The sequence below is a fragment of the Drosophila takahashii genome, chromosome 2R, assembly GCF_030179915.1.
Source record: "Drosophila takahashii strain IR98-3 E-12201 chromosome 2R, DtakHiC1v2, whole genome shotgun sequence".
NCBI lineage: Eukaryota > Metazoa > Arthropoda > Insecta > Diptera > Drosophilidae > Drosophila > Drosophila takahashii.
The window spans coordinates 11,088,923-11,108,731 of record NC_091679.1 but is presented as its reverse complement, the minus strand read 5'-3'; the positions used below and the strand labels follow the sequence as shown (position 1 = coordinate 11,108,731).

The 19,809-nt window shown below is 41.1% G+C and overlaps 2 protein-coding genes across 2 annotated transcripts; both read right to left on the bottom strand.

Annotated features, from left to right (window-relative positions):
• Window positions 1–6,067: 6,067 nt before the first annotated feature.
• On the bottom strand, window positions 6,068–11,001 carry LOC138912109 (uncharacterized). Its single transcript, XM_070211965.1, has 4 exons — window positions 10,663–11,001; window positions 10,273–10,606; window positions 8,038–8,523; window positions 6,068–6,981 (listed from the first exon to the last, which is right to left on the bottom strand). The coding sequence occupies exons 1-4, from the start codon at window positions 10,999–11,001 to the stop codon at window positions 6,068–6,070; spliced, it is 2,073 nt and encodes a 690-aa protein (XP_070068066.1).
• A 1,010-nt stretch (window positions 11,002–12,011) lies between these two features.
• On the bottom strand, window positions 12,012–14,278 carry LOC138912108 (serine/threonine-protein kinase GE16371-like). Its single transcript, XM_070211964.1, is given in 6 exon segments — window positions 12,012–12,504; window positions 12,570–12,719; window positions 12,788–12,933; window positions 12,991–13,715; window positions 13,717–13,994; window positions 14,186–14,278. Coding segments are annotated over 6 exon segments (1,674 nt in total). The 3' UTR covers window positions 12,012–12,222.
• Window positions 14,279–19,809: the final 5,531 nt, after the last annotated feature.

The following is a 19,809-nucleotide window of genomic DNA, read 5'->3' as shown; positions in this document are numbered from 1 at the left end:
GTGGGGTAATTATCTTTCAACATGTTCTTATTTAATGTTCTGTAATCTACGCACATTCTTAACTCTCCAGACTTTTTCTTAACTAGGACTATTGGTGACGCATACTCAGACTCGCTTACTCGAATAATACCGTTTTGAATGCAATCATCTAACAAATTCTGGACCTGACTTTTCTCTGCGTATGATAAACGCCTTGGAGGGTAATTGAACGGTTTAGTATTGTCAAAATTCCGTTTTATTTCCCATTTAACTAAAGGTATCTCAGGTCGTTTTGGTTTCGTATACAACTTATCAAATATGTCTATCAATTTGTTCTTTAAATTAAATTCACACTTATTGCTTATGTTTAACTGATTGCTATCGGTTGGATCAGGATATTCAATTGACATTATTTCTGACTCAAAATTATCGCTGGGCTGACACTTTCCACTCGGACTTAACTCTATCGTTTTGCAAGAATTACTTAATTTTCGTTTGCTTTCATTATGTTGCTCTTTATCTTGGAACTTCAAATTATCTTGACTACACATTTTTACCAATTTAATACTATCTGTATTCCCATCCGTTTTAATTCTTTCGTTATTGTAATCGTGTTCAACTCTACTTATAAACCGAACATTTTTAATAAATTTAACTTCGCGATCGTTCTTAACTTCCTTGTCATAACCACTAATATCCATACTCTCATTTAAACACTCATTTTCTATACCGCTATTAATAACACAATCGTTTGTAGTCCAACCAATATTTGAGCGATCATTTTCAACACAACTATCACCGATGCGATCGTTTTTAAGACTACTATCGTTAGAACTATCATTTTCACAATCGTTTTCAATATATCGATCATTTAAACACCTATCATTTTCACAATCATTTTCCCTAACAATCTTAAAGTTACAAATATTCATAAAATTTCTTCCTAAAACAGTACTATATGCCACCGATTTGTTTGCCACAATTAATAAATCAAAATTAAATTTCTCTTTCTATATCTAAAGAGCTGTGATTCAAGCCAACGTAATTCGTAATATTGTTTTCACTAAACTTAATGCTGTTGCTTCTCAGAATACTTTCAACGCAGGATAACTTTGTAAAACTAATTGGACTCCCAGAATCGATTAGGCATTCTACAGACAAACATTGATTAGGTTCTGAATTAAAGAAAATTTTAAACGGTCTCACATATTCGTTGTTGGTTATGTTTTTCTTCTCGGTGCAATGGGATACAAGGTGCTCCAGACTTCCGCATCCGGATCAAGCTCCGTATGCGCGTTTAGGTTTGCGCCAGTCGGCCGCGAAGTGTCCAATGGAGTTGCAGTTAAAGCATCTTATAGCGGGTCCGGGTTGGTTTCCGGGTGAAACTTTGGGGCGTCCAGATGCGAAGGATGGTTTTCGCAAAGAAACTTTGGCGAATGCCTGCAACAGCTTTGCAGACGAATTGAAGCAATGCATGTGTGCCTGCTGTCGTAGAAGGGTATCTGGTATTCCTTCGATAATACTGTCGATTAGCTCCTCGTCGTCAATCCGGATGTGCGCAGCCAATAGTGTTTTGTTGTTGAAAAAAGTGGCGAAGTCTTTAGAGTGTTGCCACTTTCGCTCCTGAAACTTACGGCGGGACATTATCTTGCTCTCTTTTAAGTGAAAGGCTTCTGCAAGTTGTGTTAAAAGTTCCGGTGCTGGTAGGGAGAGCAGATTCTCAGAAGAGTGCAACCAAATTTGTGCGCGATCTTTCAACTTCGACATGACCAGCATGCGAGTTACGTCATCACTCAACTTGTACATTTTGATGATTGCATTAAGCAGTGAGATCCGTATTTAGTTGTTTAACTTAACCAAAATATTACATTTATTTCAGCCAAGCCGACTGAGACTTCTTGGGACCAGAAGTGTTGCGCCTGCGACGCTCAGCTCTCATCCTCTTCTCTGGCTGATGAGGTAGCGTTGACGACCTACCGAAATTTGCAAATCCCAGAAAGTCCGAGGTTCACTCCTGACCGAGTGCAGTGTGTTGAAATGCTAGACCGTTGAATTATAAACTCAACTTCTAAAAATGACCTCGAGTTCGCTAACGCACTCAATAGTAAACATAGGTCGATTAAAATCACTAACTAAAAAAAAAGTATTGCAATTTGTATTTAATATTCCAATAATTGCTTACTGACCATTGAGCAACGCATATAGCCCTTTGCGTGCTTTTAAGGATTTTTTGCCGCTGCTTCCGTCCAGATTGTAGTCGATAACCAGACTATCTGAAATAATCAGCTTCAGGCATTTCGATAAATTATTATTTTGGTGACTTTCTTGATCTGTGTATATATATATATATATATATTTATTTTTGTTTTGTTTCTAATTGTTACAAAACATTTCAGCTTGCCACTTTCGGCTAATGCACACAGAACTTTCTAGGTTTTTTTTGCAAAACACAAATCACTTTCAAAATTAGTGCAAGTTAATGTTAAGCCTATCACAATATCTTACATTTAAGGTAGCACTTACCTGACTTTAATTTATGTATATATCACTTGTCACAAAATATTTAATTAACCGCGCAAAACACTCCTCTCAGAAAACCTTTGAAAATAATGCGATGCACCAAGTCTTCTTCTTACCCCTTTACCCGATTTCTTTTGTTTCATCTTCGCTGTTGGCGCGTGCCAATGCTCCTATACCCTTTCTAAAGCGGTATATATCCGACTAAATAATTTGTATTTATTTAGTAAAAACGCAATTTATTAAAACTGTTAGTGTTATAATATTTAAATAAATATTAATGGACCATTTTTTAAACTAAAAAATGAACTTATAACATCAAGTTAAATACAAAATTGAATTAGGTAAAGGTATTGTTTAAGTAAACTCAAATTTTATGAATAAACAAATTAAATTTATAACAGGAAACTAATTTGTTTATTTCGAAATATATAATAATGCAGCCAAATTTTGGTCGCTAGCTGAACATAACGGTTAAGCGTAAAAGAGAATGACGGAGCGACCGAAATTGGTCTCTGCTACCGCCGAGTGCAGGCAGATTATAAGACAGAAAAAGAGAGAGCAATATATGAATATCGGCTTCCCTTTCTTGCACGATAGATTTCGTCGGCAGTGGCCGTTCGTTTGACCTAATGAATTTGTCATGTGTCACCACTCCAGAACTGAAGGGGGTACTTCACATTGGAATAATTGTCACTAGGGTATTCAGCGTGCGAAGTGTAAGCGATTTTTAGGAGCCTCAGAAATATTGCGATTGAATAGTTTGAATATTTGTACATGTTTTAAATATATGGATTTAAAAATATTTATTTTTATATTATAGGTACGTATTATAATAACATTTTATAAAATTATATTATTATAAACTATTTTAATTATTTAGCAAACCGAAAAACACAAAAAGGAAACCAAAAAGGTTTGCGCGCTTTTCTTTCCAAACAGAAGAGCGCGCTGATCAAATCAAATTTAAATGGGACAAAATCGTTTAACCAATTCTTATTTTCATACAAAATACTAAAATGGATAACTTACATAAAATGTCCTTGTATAATATTTAAATATAGGTAGGTAGCTAAAGTTTGAAAACTAAACTTACCCTGTAAAAATTAATAATAAGTATTTATACATGTATTTGTATATGTTTTTTTCCAGAATACCTGCTGAGTAAGAGAACACATCAAAGCAAGTTCGGTGGCAAAACATTCAGCGGTTTTTTTTCTAAAACTAGTGCAAGAATACGGACGCGACAATTACGGACGCGACATGTTGCTACTTAACAAAAAACTGCAACTTTTGTTGCTTGTTGTTAAAATGTTGCAGAGCTATTATACGTGTTTCTAAAGTTCGTACTGAAACTTTGGTTAAATTATTTTAGCCCAATTCACCTCATTCTAATAGAAACATAGTTTTTATATAGCTTGTTCTATGAAAATTAGTGGTTAGAGTTTAATTAAATTCTGCTAGTAAGTGCAGAAATCCCTTTTTAAAAAAAGTTAATCTTAGAAATATTTGCACGTGTAGAGTATTTTATTTAATTCTGATTTTAGTTGGAAAGGCTGTAAGGCCCATACAAATTTGTTATTGTCTGGTAATGGATGCATGGTGTATTTTGGAATCTGTGTAACACTTTAACATTTAAATTGTAGTGGTAACGGGAATTCCTCCACTTCTTTGGAACGGAATGTAAAGAATATTTATTCTCGAGCATATTGAAACAATTCTAAATGACTACACTCAGAAAAATTTTGTAAAATCGCCATACTTTGAAAATCGCCTTGAAATTCAAAAAATATTTCTATTTTTCAGAAATATTTTTCTAAATAATAAGAAAAACTTACCCTGATTAGATCAACTCCTCTTGTTATCCACTTTTACAAAAATTTTCTGTTATTCAGAAATTTTTCTTTCAAACTAAGAAAAAATCGCCTTACATTTTGAGAAATTGGCCCAATCGGTAGCCTAGGGGTCTAATGCGAGCGGATTATTTGTTTTCTACGCTTATATTCGGAAGCGTGTGTTCGATCCCACGTCGAGGCGGACATTTTTTGCTTCTTTTTTTTTTGGCGCATTAATATGTATACTTTAATACAAATAAGGATTAAGGTAAGCTAACACACACATAATGGATAAATAAGAGTATAAACCTAGAACCCAAGAGAACAGAATGAGAATGTACTTTGTACAGCGCCCCTCGTGATGCTTCCCTGGCTAACACACACATAATGGAATAATAAGAGTATAAATCTAGAACCCAAGAGAACAGAATGAGAATGTACTTTGTACAGCGCCCCTCGTGATGCTTCCCTGGCTAACACACACATAATGGAATAATAAGAGTATAAACCTAGAACCCAAGAGAACAGAATGAGAATGTTCTTTGTACAGCGCCCCTCGTGATGCTTCCCTGGCGCAGCTAGTAGAGTGTTTGACTGCAAACTGTGAGGTAAGGGGTTCGATTCCCGCGAGCGACCAAAATGTTTTTCTCAAGATAGTAAGTTATTTGATTTTTTTGTTTATCATTAATAAATAATATAATAATTTCAGTTATTATTTCAGTTACAATTTAAGATTAATAGTGTGTTTGTGTACAAGCATCGGGACGTCATCCATGTGTTTAGATAGAGGAGAGAAAAATAAGTTGAGAAACGAGAACCCCAACAACAACACCCCGCACTGACAGAGGGGTGAGGTCGGCATAACTCCCGATTCCCCGATTTTTTTTTCTTCTTCTTATTTAATTTTGCAAAAACTAACCCTAAATTTCAGAATTTTTTTTTCTAATTTTTAGAAATATTTTTTCTAAAAGGCAAGGCGAGCTGCCTTTGGCTTAAAATGTATGGTGATTTTCTAAAATTCAGGGCGATTTTTTTTCTAAGTGTAGATAAGTTTTTTCCCTCTGATAGCAAAATTTGTTGTAAATTATATAAATATTATTAAATATATATAAAATATATAAAATATATATATATATTTTAAATATAAATTCATGAAAAGCAAAAACTTTGACGTTTTTCATAGCTTCAAATAAAACAATTAAATTCACAAAAAAAAATAATTATTATCTAGTAATAAAAAATAGAAATAACGGACGCGATAGACTTTTTCTTTATTTCTTTAAAAATATTAATGCGCTAATTTTTAGTGTCAAACATTTTTATTAATTTGTTCCAAATATCCTTGCTTTAGGCATAAAAGCTGGTCTATATGTGTCGCGAATTGGACTAGTGAAAAGAAAAAATTAGGTTTTTTGATTACGGACGCGACATTAAAAATGTTTAAAAACAAACTTCAATAAAAACACCTAGTCCATTAATATTATTGAAGATTATTCCGCTTGACAGAGAAAAACACGTGCGACCTGGTTGAGTAAATATGCGTAAGTGATGGAACTTTATTCGATAACGTCAATGATGGTACGTGATTCAATATCGTGATATATCGATATAAGGCATAATGCTAAGAGATTACAGTGCTGTTTCAATACCCTTCCTCAATGTAAGAAAAACTATTATTCATTTAATATAGAGATAACTTTTTAGTAAGCTCGCAATGCTTTTGTTTTTGCAGATTTTTAGTTAATCATCTGATTAGTTGGAAGATACTGAAGAATGATTTGCCCTTCCCTAACAATATTTCGTACAAAGTGGTACCTAATGTCTATATGCTTAGATCTCGAATGGTGTACAGGATTTTTAGCCAATTGCTGAGCACTTAAATTGTCGGTATGCATTGTAGTCGATGTTTTGGAATCCCCGCAGCCGATCTCCAAAATAAGCCGTCTCAATGAAATCGCCTCCTTGCACGCAAACGACAAAGCCATGTACTCCGCCTCCGTGCTGCTGAGTGCCACACTGCGTTGTTTTTCTGACTTCCAAGATATCGGTTTTCCAGCTAGGTAGAAGACATATCCTGTACGCGATTTCCTATCAGTTTTATCACCGCCCCAGTCTGCGTCCACATATCCAGATAATGCCTCCTTAGAATTCTTGTAATGCAACTTTAGATCCTTTGTTGATGCCAAATATCGAAGAACATGCTTTACTCCTGTCCAATGCTCAATGTGGGGATCCTTATTACGTTGGGCCAATTTAGATATTGAATGTAATATAGCTGGTCTTGTGCATAGAGCCAGCCACATGATTTCACCAATGGCCTTTTGGTATTCCTGCTCGTTCACCTTTTTGCATCCATCCTTGTCGCATGAAACTTGAAAACCTGCATCAAGTGGTGTGGTAGCTGGTTTGCACTCTCGAATGCCGTGTCGATGAAGCAAATTTTCAATATATTGGCTCTGACTTAAAGTAATATCTCCCAATTCGCCTTCTCGTTGAACTTTCATACCAAGGAACATGTGTAACTGTCCTTGGTCGACACAGTCAAACGATTTAGAGATTTTGCTTTTAATGTTTATCAGATCTTCCTTGTCTTGGCAGGCTATGATCAAATCGTCCACGTATACCAGAATAAGGGATAAATGGGGTCCATCTGTGTTCATATATAGACAAGGCTCGTTTTTACATGAACTAAAACCAATTCAACGAAGAACTTCATCAAACTTGTAGTTCCACTCTCTTCCCGAACGCTAATTGTTTTGGGCCTATAATTGTCAAACAGGTCCTTCCATAATTTTTTTTTTATTCCGCGATTAAGATTTGAGTTCATCTTCACATTCAAAAGGATAAATGAATTAAAAACTGTAAGGATTTTGAAATATAAATTAATTTTTGATTTAACTAAAGAAATGACCCATGGGAAATGGATATTTTTTTTGCAGATTCAGCTCATTCAGAGCTGTCGAAAGCTAATGATTATGAATAAAATGTGTCTTAACATTACCACAAAACCAAATTGGAAGTCCACATAACGGAAAAATGTTGGAAAACACAATATTTTTAGACGAAACTATGCCAAAAGTCCTTTCCAAGGGTGGAGAGAAGTTTTTACTTGGCAACAACAACAAAAGGCATTGTATCCATGTAAAGTTAACATTAAATTGTTGGTAAACAAAAGGGTAGTCATGCCAAATTAAAAAAAAAAGTTATTAGCCACAATGTTAATTTATTCGATTTTTTTGTTAACTGGTTGAAATAAGATGTGGCCTTTTTTTTTGGGCTTTTTTTTAATTAATTCATAAAAAATATTTGTAAAATATTTAAAAAATCATAACATTATTATACACTAATGTGTTTCATCATAGATGTATTCTGCGTTTAAATTATTTTGATAGCATGTTTTGTTTAGTTTTTATGGGCTGTTAAATTTTTTGGTGTAGACTGGTTGAAATAAGCTGTGAACCACTGTAAACAGTGTCAGTTAAATCGGTATTCAAATAGGCAGTGCATACATCCATTTGATGCAAATATAGTTTTAATTGTCCAGCCAAGGCCAGTATGAAACGGATGCTTTCCATCCTACAGACAGGTGAAAAAGTCTCGAAATAATTAATTCCATACTGCTGTGAGCAACCCTTAGCTACTAAACGTGCTTTGTACCGTTGCACTTGCCCATTGGCATCCCACTTCACTGTAAAAACCCATTTACATCCAATAGCGCGTGCGTTGGTAGGAAGGTCTACGATCTGCCAAGTTTGATTAGTCATCAAGGCCTTGTATTCTTTTTCCATCGCTTCTAGCCACAGCTCGGAATCGGGACAACTAATTGCTTCTTGGTAGCTTACCGGAAGAAATATTTTGCCATTAACTGCTGCTCCCAGGACATTGTACTGTTTTCGCGGGCGTCCAGGCTTGCCCGTTCGAATAAGTTTTGGTCTTCCAGGACCCACTCGTCCTACGTCTCTGGCTCCGATGTCTTCAACTTCCGCGCGGTCGTCCTCTAAGTCACCGTCCTCTGCGCTGTCCCCATCCTCTGAGCTGATGAACTCATCACTGCTGTGACCATGTTGTTCCGCATCCTTGCTCTTCCCGTCCGATCGGTCGTACCCGCTTGAACAGGGCTTGCCTTCGCCATTAGAGATTAAATCCTTGCTGTCGATTTCATCCTCTACTTGGAGCTCTGGAGTACCGTTGCCTTGTGGTAGGTCAAAAGAAATTAAACCAGCGTAGGGTCAAATGCTCGCTCGTCGAACAGTACATCCCTCTTCTCGATGACTTGTCCTGTGTTCGGATCATAGAGCCTATATCCTTTGGCTGTTCGAGAATAGCCAACCATTCGGTATGCCTTTCGCTTTTTTTGGAATTTGCTGCGTTGGTGACCTTTGTCCAAAGCTACTGCGAAAGAACCAAAAACTTTTAAATGAGAAATTGAAGGCTTTTTACCGTTCCACGCTTCCATTGGAGTAATGTCTGTCAAAGCGCTTGTTGGCGATCGGTTTCGCAGGTATACAGCCGTGTATATAGCCTCTCCCCATAACAATTCGCCAAGTCCAGATTGTGTCAGCAAACAACGCGCCATCTCTCTCTGCTACGCCGTTTTGTTGTGGGGTGTACGGGATTGTTAGCTGACGCATGATTCCATTTGCTTTAAGGAATTTATCAAAGGTCGTGTTAACAAATTCCTTTCCATTGTCGCTACATATGCACTTTATAAGCTTTCCTGTTTGCCTTTCCACAAGCTCCTTAAATTCCACAAACTTCGAGAAAACTTCGTATTTGCCTTTTAGAAAGTAAACAAAGATACGCCGGGACTTGTCGTCTATGAACGAAAGAAAGTAACGATTTCCGCCCAGAGATCGTGTACTAAAAGGGCCGCATACATCTGTGTGAACTAGTTCCAGCACTTTACTGGCTCTACTCTCAGTTTTCTGTGGGAATGGTGGAACATGTATTTTGCTTAGCATACATGTCCTACATGATGCATTTGGTGGGATATTACAGCCTTCGATTCCACGAACCATATCCTTTTTGAAACAATCGGTTAAGCTACGAAAATTCAAATGACCATATCGCATGTGCCATAGCATTCCATCGATACTGGATGCAGCAAGGCATTGGCCGGACATTCCCTCGAATATATGGGTACTTCCAAAAAAAGTCCACCAAGCCAAAAACCTTGAAACTTGAATAAAACATATTTCCACATGATTGTGCCCCGATATTAGTTTCTAATTAGTTGGATACTGAGCTTAACTACAAATTTGGAGTATAGTTTGATTATTTTTATGACAAACCCCACCAATATACGCAAAAATCAGTTTTTGGCTATTTTTTTTGTTATTTTTTGGACCTGTCTTCTGTTGTAAATTTATCCTATAGGAATGCTCATATGTGACATTTTTCTGTACTGAATGCTTCATTCACATGCTAAACTATTAAGTTAAAAGCAAAACATCCAGCAATTGAGAGATAGAGGTAAAGAAATCCGCTTTACAAAACTGTCGGAAAAAATGTCCCGAGCGACATGTCCCGAGCGAATGTGGTTGAAACTGCATAAAAAAAAAACGGCAAAGAATTTTTGAGTAAAACCAAAAGCATTTCACAGCGACATGTTTGAACAACATTCTAAAAAAAATCGCATTCAAATATTCCATCAGAATTCGCTAATTTCTGGTGTTGTATGAACTTCCCCGAAATCCACTTCTATTTTTGTCCCGAGCGAATACGGCAGTTTTTTACCGATATCTTAAAAACTAAAAGTGGTACAAAATTAAGATTTTTACCAAATATAGAGCTTGGGAAGAGTGAAAAGAAAAGCCCATAATTAAAATTAAAATCCATTGTTTTACCATTTTTTTTCAACTTTAAAGGTGTGCAAATGTCCCGAGCGACATTTTGGAAGTGCCCATATACAGATTTCCAGTCCTGTTGATTTGTAGTATACACTCTCCGCTCTGAATAATTTTGGCATGCTTCTCGTTAAAATGCACCAGATTGCCTTTCGATACAGTTTGACTTACAGACATAAAATTTGCCTTCATCATTGGCACATACAGAACGTCGCTTAGGACAATGGTGTACCGATCTGTTTTAAGCTTGACAACTCCTTTTCCCTCCGCTTTTAGGAATCCGTCTCCAGCCAATCCAATCAACTCAGAATGCTCCTTCATGCTTGTAAACATCTTATCGTCGCAGCACATATGACTCGTAGCTCCGCTATCCAAACACCACTTCGAACGACCAAGGCTATCTGAGTCCAGGGCTCCCAACAAGCTGCACTGCATTTGAACACCTGTTGGAGGTGGCTTCTTCTTTTGAGATCCATCATTCCGACATTCGGCTTTGATGTGCCCTTGTAGCATTTGTAGCAAATGACACTCTTCTTCTTGTTGAATGACTTCGTAGCAACAAACGCCTGTGCGTGCGTGTCGTTTTCTTGAGAATGAGACCGTCTTTCTCCTTCCTCTTTCACTTTCATTCGCAGCACCTCGAATTCTGGTAAGAAATCCCGCGTCTCAATGGCGACCACAAAATTTTCGTACTCTTTGGGAAGACTGGATAACAGGATTATTGCTCGTAGCTCATCACTCATCTCGATGCCCACTGACGAAAGCTGATCTAGAACTTCGCTGAAAGAGTTCAGGTGGCTGGAAACATTTTGGCCATCCTCCATTTATAGGCTCAGTAACTGTTTGTAGAGTGATACTTTTCTAACGGGACCACTCGGCTGGTGCGCCTCCTTTAGCTTCGTCCATGCCTCAAATGCCGTCGTACAGGATTTGATGTAACTCAGCTGGGATGTTTTAACACTTAGGGTGATCATTGCCAAAGCTTTCCTGTTCTTGCTCGCCCAATTTGAGTCTTCAGCGGCACTCTCCAGTTCCATCTCGCCTGAGGCCACATCCCATAGGCCCATAACCTATTAAAGATTATTCCGCTTGACAGAGAAAAACACGAGCGACCTGGTTGAGTAAATATGCGTAAGTGATGGAACTTTATTATCATATTAACATATCTTTGTGTAAAAAATTAATTTTTAAGGAAATGTAATTGATTCACAAAATATAGATCCCAATTCTATTTTTAAACCAAAAAAGAAAATTTTCCGCCAGCTTTTAGTTTTTGGGGTTTGGTTGACTTTTTCATGTATAGTATATTATAATATAAATAATTATTTACTAGATACAGAGGTGGTCAAAAGTATTTTCCCATATTTTAATGTTAACTGTACTTACATTTTGAATTTAAAATATAAACTTTTGGCACCTATGGAAAGAGCACTTCAATTCCGTTTAAATGACACAACAAAATTGCATTTATACTTCTCGGAAATCTGTAAAGGTGTGGGCGTCAGACACATTTTAAAATTGTTAGTGGGCGATTGTGGGCGTTAGAGGGGGCGTGGCACTCGGCTGAAATAAACTTGCGCTGCGTAGGAAGCCCAAGAATATGTGTGGGAAATCTCAACCTTTTAGCTTTTGTAGTTTCTGAGATCTCAGCATTCATACAGATGGACGGACAGACGGACAAACAGGCAGACAGACGGACATGGCTTGTCGTAGGGTAGGGTAGGGTTAAAATCTTGAAATCGTATAGTGTACGAAATAAAAATATATTTGTCTGCAACTATTTAAATAAATACTTAAAAATCAAATACAATACTGTAATTTAATTTTTTGAATATTGGAATATTGGATTTATGAAATGCTTCTGTTTATTTCCGTCAGTATTGTTCGATGGTCGTCTGGGTATTGCTGCACGAATATAATCACATAGCTTTTGTGGCTATAAGTACAAATAAATTATGGCTTATATAATAGCGTTTAAACATACAGAATACAAAACTTTCTCCGTCATAAATGGAGTTTATTTAAACATTCCACACGGGCACTTTTCATCTATTATAATTTTCGCATTCCTTTTTCTCAATTTCCATCGTCCAATAGTGATCAAGGATGTCTTCGCTTGTAAAGCGAACGTCCGGATCCGACTGCAGCATATTAGCGATCAGATCGCGTACGCCGTCGCCTATATCAGACCAGTATGGATCCGGAAACTCGTAAATACCCGAGATAATAGCATCGAACAGTGGTTCCTGCTGGTTGTCAGGCGCAACAAACGGTGGAAATCCGCAAAGTAATATGTACAAAATGATGCCGGCGGCCCAAACGTCGATCTGCAGGATGAAAATACGGGAATATTTAACAAACTTAATGCAGCTTTTATATGGTTAATTATCACCTTTAACCCATATCCGACTTCCAACAATATCTCTGGTGCGACATAAGTTGGTGTACCGCAGACGGCATAGAGAAGATCGTTTACTTCACATGCTAGTCCAAAATCAGCTAACTTTAGTTCGAGAACGTTTCCATATTCATCTAGTTCCACCTATAAATGTAAATAGTTTTTATCATTATTTTCTCTACACTGATTATTTTGAACTACAAGCGCATTACTAGGAGGTTCTCAGGCTTGATATCCCGGTGCACAATGCCCATGGAATGCAGGTAAGCCATGGCTGACCCCAAATGCCTAATCATAATACGCGACTGACTTTCTGAGAACCGAGTTACCTGAGTAATTGCATCGAACAGATCACCACCTAAAATTAATTAATTTAATACATTTTGAAATGTACTGTATAAAAATTACAGCTTACCACTTACATACTCCAATACCAGATACATATTTGTATGTTTGTCCACATCCTTTATAAGGGATATTATATGAGGAAGATCCAACTTCTTCATGACTCGAACCTCAGCATCAATGTAGTGCTCCTTGCCCCTGCATTTGTTCTTATCTATTATTTTCAAGGCATATGATTCACCCGTTTGACGGTGCACGATTTTGAGCACAATGGCAAAGTTTCCGTCGCCTATAATTTGACCCAATGTGTATCTTTCCCGAATATCTGCTGGCAAATCATCTATCTCTAGGCCAGGGCTTTTAAGTAAGGGCGCTTGCTTATGGTGTTCGGGCGGGGCAGAGGCTTTGAATTCCTCCGAACCTACCAGTGGAGGATAATGATTTTTGCTCTTAATAGGCATCTTGGGCTTGGGTCCTTTGCAGGTGGTACCGGCCGTGCGCAGGGTCTTGCGTATGACACTAATAGAACGTTGCTCTTCCGTTTCCAGCTTAAAGTCCTCCGCAGTGTTGATTTGCTCAGTGCCATATGCAAAGAAAACATCATCGGGTCCAAAAAAATCGGACAGTTGAACCACCGATGCACCTGACAGGGTGAATACCTTTCTGACATATCCCTTATCTAGACGAACCACTTGCGTGATGGCCGTCAGCACGTGTTCGAAGCTTGGACTGTTACGCTTGTTTAACAACAAGCGCATAATGCGGCGCGGTTTAGTTCCATTACGTATCACTGTCACGCTCAGTAAAGCGGGACGCGTTCAATGGACTCCTGTTGGCCACTCCTCCACTACACGCAGTAACAGGTCCATTGCTGCTTGATAGATATCCGTTTTTTAGAGGAGATGCGGGTCGGTAACTTTTAGTGAACCGCTGATTATTAGATCGACTATTGTTAAACGGAGTCAAATTGGCCAATGGTTGCGAACTAGTGTTGTATTCCACCTTCTTAAAATGCTCGTTATTGCAGGAACAAACGTAGCTCTGTCCGACTTCCAACTCATCAAGGGTGATAATCTGAAAGCCAGAATCGTGAGACCATATTAGTGTAGAGGCAACACTGAGGAATACCAACCTTCCCAGAAATTGAGGTTGAGAAAGCAGAGAGTGCGGTCGCGTCTTAAAATCGCTCCGTCTAACCCTTCTAGTTTTTAGCACAAATCAAAAAGCGCAGCCGGCCATCCGGCTAGGAGAACCAGCACACGTACCTGGACATCCTCTGGTGGCCAGGAGGCCGTGGGCGACATCTGGGAATTGTATCCCCAACAGGTTTGGCGGCCAGGCAGGGGCCGGCCACTCATTGTTTGTTAGTTGTTGCCAAATTTCCACTCGCGCTTTTATTTTCGCAAACACACGTTCAGTGGTGGAAAGCGCTTGCGCGATCAGCTGATCGTAGTGCGCGAAAGGGGCTGCGGGTGCCATAGCAGAGAGCTTCGGACAGGGTGCAGGCCAAGCACGTAAGTGTGTGCCGTGCACGTAGGGAAATACTGGGCGGATCTTTTGAATTTGGGCAGTACTTTTAAAGAAATTGAAATATATTTATTTTTTAATATTAAGATTTATTCTTTATTTTAAATTTTATTTTTTATTTTCTTTCTTTAAATTGTGTCCGATTGAAGATCAGCAGGATACTGCGGGAAAAAGGTCCAACCTCCCCGAAAAACCAGTGCACACGCACTGAATCCTCCAGGCGGGGAAATGTCGGGCAGGGGATCGGGGGCACAACATCCTGGCGCCAGCCTAGGAGTTGTGCCAAACGATAGTGGAGGCACGCCGGCCAACAAAGGCCTGGCGCCGCCGCCTAATGCCGACGGCTTTCACACGCCGTTGTCCAGTCTACCTGACTGGGCCAACATGGGAGCTGACCCGTTTAAGAAAAGCACTGCGATGGCGAGATCGCCAGAAAAAAGGGTGGAGTGCGGTGGCAAGCAGCCCGGCACACCCCCAGTAGGAGGAAAAAGCTCCCCAAAAGCTGCTCACGAAGAGCAGGGTGATGTGCTAAAACAGCTGCCCGGCCTGGGATCGAAGGCCAGGGAGCTGAAGAGGCTAATGGACGAAAAGCGCTCCATAACAAACCCCATGAGGGATATTGTCGACGAAATCGACTATCTCCAGCGGGAAGTCCTGTCGGCTGTGCAGGGCATAATCGAGGAACAGGAAAAGGCTAAGGAGACAGCCAATAAAGCCTGCGCAGAAATGCTCGCGAGCGGAAATAGTAAGCGCCCCAGGGGCCAAGAAACTGGTAAAACGCTAGCTGTACCGGCAAAAAAGGCGATGCACAAGGCACCGGACAGCAATGCCAGCCAAAGTGCTAAAAAGGGGAAACACGCTGGGACAGAGAGCACCAGCAAGCCCAAAAAACCTGGGAAGAAGCCTGAGGAATGGCAACAGGTAAGACAGAAGATAAGGAAGCCAAGGATGCGACCACCTCGCAATGACGCGATAGTGATCGCCACCTCCTCTGGAGGGTCCTATGCGGACATCCTTAAAAAGATTAAGGCTGAACCGCAGCTGCAAGAGCTAGGACAAGCCGTACAGGCTGTCAGGCGCACAGCTAAGGGGGAATTACTAATCCTCCTAAACAAGGTATCTGACCCAAAAACCGCGGAGCTTCAGAACACAATGAAGGCGGTCCTGGGCAGCAATGTTGATGTCAGAGCGCTGACTGAGACAATGCTGGTCGAGGTAAAGGATATAGACGAGATCACCGAGAAAACGGACATTCTATGTGCGGTTAAATCACAGTTCGATGTGGAGCTGCCAGAATCCGCGGTGATGAGTCTAAGGACGGCATACGGTGGCACGCAAACTGCAACACTTAGAGTCATGCCTGACATAGGGAGACGGCTCATAGAGAAGGGAAAAATCAGGCTGGGTTGGACTTTGTGTAGGATCCGCCCAAAGATAACACCTAAAAGGTGTTTTAAGTGTATGGAGTTTGGCCATATAGCAGGGAATTGCAGGATCCAAGAGGACTGCTCAAAATGCTGCTACAACTGCGGCGCAAAGGAGCTCCAAGCCAGAGGCTGCAAGGCAAGGGCCTGCTGCATGCTCTGCAAACGCAAGAAGGAGAAGGATTGCGACCACCCAACAATGAGTGGGAAATGCCCGTACTTCAGGAGGGCTATGCAAGGGCTTAGGGGTAAATGAAGTTCCTTCAAATAAACCTAAACCACTGTGCGGTCGCCAAATTTTTGCTGGAGCAAAATGTCATCGAGGAAAACGTAGACATTGCACTCATAAGCGAGCAATACAGGAATAAAAATTCCGGAGAATGGCTAGCAGATGATAGCAAAAAATCGGCAATATGGAGCTGCGGAAATCCGAAGCTTCAGATTAGCAGAAAAAAAAGCGGAAATTGCTTCGCTAGGGCCCATGTGAATGGTATAGCGTTCTATAGCTGTTACCTGCCGCCAAGCCTTAGCCTTCGCCAGGCAATATCTGAACTCGAAGGGATTGGGAAAATCGTCCAGCCGTAATAGCCGGGGACTTTAACGCCTGGGCTACCGACTGGGGCTCTCCCCGAACAAATCCGAGGGGAAAGGCGCTACTGGAGAGCTTCGCCGCACTTGACCTAGTGCTGCTGAACTCTGGAACGAAACCGACTTTTTCTAGAGCCGGCACCAGTTCCATCATTGACCTCACATTTGTGAGCGCTGGATTGGCCTCGGGCTCCAGCTGGGAGGTTAGTGACACCTACATGGGTAGTGACCATGCAGCAATAATTTGCACGATAAAGTCCAGAAATGGCCCACCACGGGTTCCTAGGACCGTGGCAGGGTACAAAATAGAAACGCTAGGCGTGGAGATGGTACAGATGTTTTTCGAGGACCTCTCCACTAGCGGTTCAGCTGAAGAACGGGCAAACCACATCGCAGACTACACCAAACTAGCCTGTGATGCATCTATGCAGAGAAAGGGAAGAAACCCATCAGGAAGAAGACCTGCATACTGGTGGAACCAATCCATTGCGGAAGCCAGGAAAGACTGCCACGGGGCAAGACGCGCATACCAACGCTCAAGAGGAAGGCCCGATTTTGAGGCACTACAACTAGTTTTCAGGGAAAAAAGACGAGCCCTGGAAAAAACCATAAAAGAAAGCAAACGCAGGTGCTTTAACAATATATGCGAAGAAATAGACTCCAACCCATGGGGCTTCGCACATAAACTCGTCACAAAACGGCTTCGGGTATTTAGTAGGCCATCGCCGACACGCCCAGTCGCCCTAAAAAGGATAGTGGAAACACTATTCCCAGAGCAAGAGAGTATGGCGCGAACCTCACAGATCGTGAACACTGCGAGCATAAAGCTCACAAGTGCCGAAGAAGTCCTCTGGTTATTGAAGACAATACTGGACGACAAGGCACCGGGACCAGATGGCATCCCGAATAAAGTCCTTAAAATTGCCATAAAGGCAAACACAAAGGAGTATGTTGACATGTATAACGCATGCCTAACAGAAGGTGTGTTCCCTAGTCGCTGGAAACAACAGCGGCTGGTACTCATACCAAAGGGGGACAAGCCGGCGGAGGAGCCTTCTTCATATAGGCCACTCTGCATGCTAGATACGGTGGGTAAAATTCTCGAAAGAATAATCCACTCCCGGCTAGAAGGTGCCCTAGTCGAAACCAACGGCCTCTCAGAGATGCAGTACGGTTTTCGGAAGGGACTATCTACCATTGACGCCGTCGGTAAACTGTGTGAAATCGCAGATAAAGCCATCGAGGGGAAAAGGTGGCTGTACGGCACCAAGCAGTACTGCATAGCGGCAACGCTGGATGTTAAAAACGCATTCAACTCCGCTAGCTGGGACCATACTCTAAATGCATTGAGAAACCAAAATGTTCCAATGTACATACAGAGAGTAATAGCGAGCTACTTCGAAGGCCGCCTGCTCCTGTACGAAACTGATTCCGGGCAATCGACCCACAGGGTGAGCGGGGGAGTCCCACAAGGATCAGTCCTAGGCCCATTGTTATGGAATGCCATGTACGACGAGATCCTTAGGATCAGGATGCCCGAAGGGGCACGACTCATTGGCTTTGCCGATGACGTAGCCATAGTAGTTTCTGCAAAGAAACTCCCAGATGCGCAGAGAATCTGCAACGAAGCTGGGAAACGAGCAAGCGCATGGCTCGACGCCAAGGGACTCACCTTGGCAGCGCACAAGACGGAAGCAGTCCTGATAAGTAGCAGGCAGGTAGTAGAGACGGCAACTATCAAAATTGGAGAAGCCACAATAAAATCTCGCCCAAGCCTAAAATACTTGGGTGTCATGATTGACCACCGGCTAACCTTCAAAGATCATCTAGCGTACGCTAGTGGCAAGGCAGGTAGGACCGCGGCCGCAATCTCGAGGATTATGGCAAATACTCGGGGACCGAGGCAACCAGGTCGGAGATTACTGGTAAGCGTTGTCACATCGACGCTGATGTACGCTGCTCCCATATGGGCCCGAGCCACTGAAACTGAAAGTTATATGCAAGAAGCCGACTCCGTGCAGAGGCTGTGTGCCCTGCGGGTATGCTGTGCGTTCCGCACGGTATCCCATGATGCGGCATTGGTAATATCGGGACTGGAATCAGTGGAGATCCAAGCAGGCAGCTCAGGAATCGCACCTGCTGAACCCCTACGGAAAAGGTGCAGAGAACTTACCATTGCGAAGTGGCAAGAGAGATGGGAACGAAGTAGCACAGGACGTTGGACGTATAAGCTTATCCCAGAATTGCAGAGATGGCTGGGAAGGAAGCATGGACATGTGGACTTCTACTTAACGCAACTGTTGACAGGACATGCATGCTTTAAATACTATCTAAATAGGTTTAAGCATGAAAGTTATCCGCACTGTCCACTCTGCGAGTCGGATAACGAAGACGCAGAACACGTGTTTTTTGTCTGTCCGAGATTTGAAAATGAACGAAGAGATCTGAGCATGAGGGTTGGGAGGACGCCAGCCGTTTGTAACCTGGTGGATATTATGCTTGACTCTGAAGAAAATTGGCCTGCTGTATGCAACATGGCCACAATAGTACTCAAAAAACTGCGCATCGCAGAAAGACTGCGAAATTCCAATAGGATAGAATCCTAGAGAGCCCTAAGGGCATTCCCCCCCCATTCATAGGTGAAACTGGTTTGGCTGTCGACGTCTCTACTGTGACCATAGAAGTCCTCCTCCAGCTTTTGATCATGGCAGGGCAATATTCGACAATGTTTTCTTTGGAGTGATGTTGGGAAAGCGCCGTGGTAGTACAATTTAGGCTGTTCACCTTTACTGTATGTACTTCCATGCTGAAGGTGGGCGGAAAAGGAGCGTGTAAGAGTCAGCCAATAATGGTTCTCAAATTTTCATTACTGCATGGTGTCCCATTTCGGCTAAGCTCCTTTTTATACCTTTGAATAGAATATTTTAATTTTGTTTGGACTGCAACGCAGTGATGAAAAAGAGCTAATAAAACCGGTGCCCGTAATCGTTATGAACTCAACTAATAACACTGTGCAACATCAAAAATTCCCAAGTTAAACTACGCTTCCAAAAAGTTCCCCGACGCAAGGATTCTTAGCACAAGGTCCTCAAAGTTCGAAAAATGCTGAAATTGTCCATCTTTCCGGAGGTATCACAGGCAAACGGATCCATGGTTTATTTTAATGTTAAAGTTTTTTAAAAGATACAAGTAATTGCTCTTATACTTCTCGGAAATCTTTAAAGGTGTGGGCGTCAGACACATTTTAAAATCGTTAGTGGGCGATTGTGGGCGTTAGAGGGGGCGTGGCACTTGGCTGAAATAAACTTGCGCTGCGTAGGAAGCCCAAGAATATGTATGGGAAATCTCAG

Excerpts from the sequence above, each read along its gene's own strand:
- LOC138912109 (XM_070211965.1), bottom strand. The coding sequence starts at position 11,001 with ATGGAGGATGGCCAAAATGTTTCCAGCCACCTGAACTCTTTCAGCGAA. Across the intron at positions 10,607-10,662 it reads AGGGCACATCAAAGCCGAAT|TGCAGCTTGTTGGGAGCCCT; the intron begins GTCGGAATGATG and ends GTTCAAATGCAG. Across the intron at positions 6,982-8,037 it reads CAACGCACGCGCTATTGGAT|ATGGACCCCATTTATCCCTT; the intron begins GTAAATGGGTTT and ends ATATGAACACAG.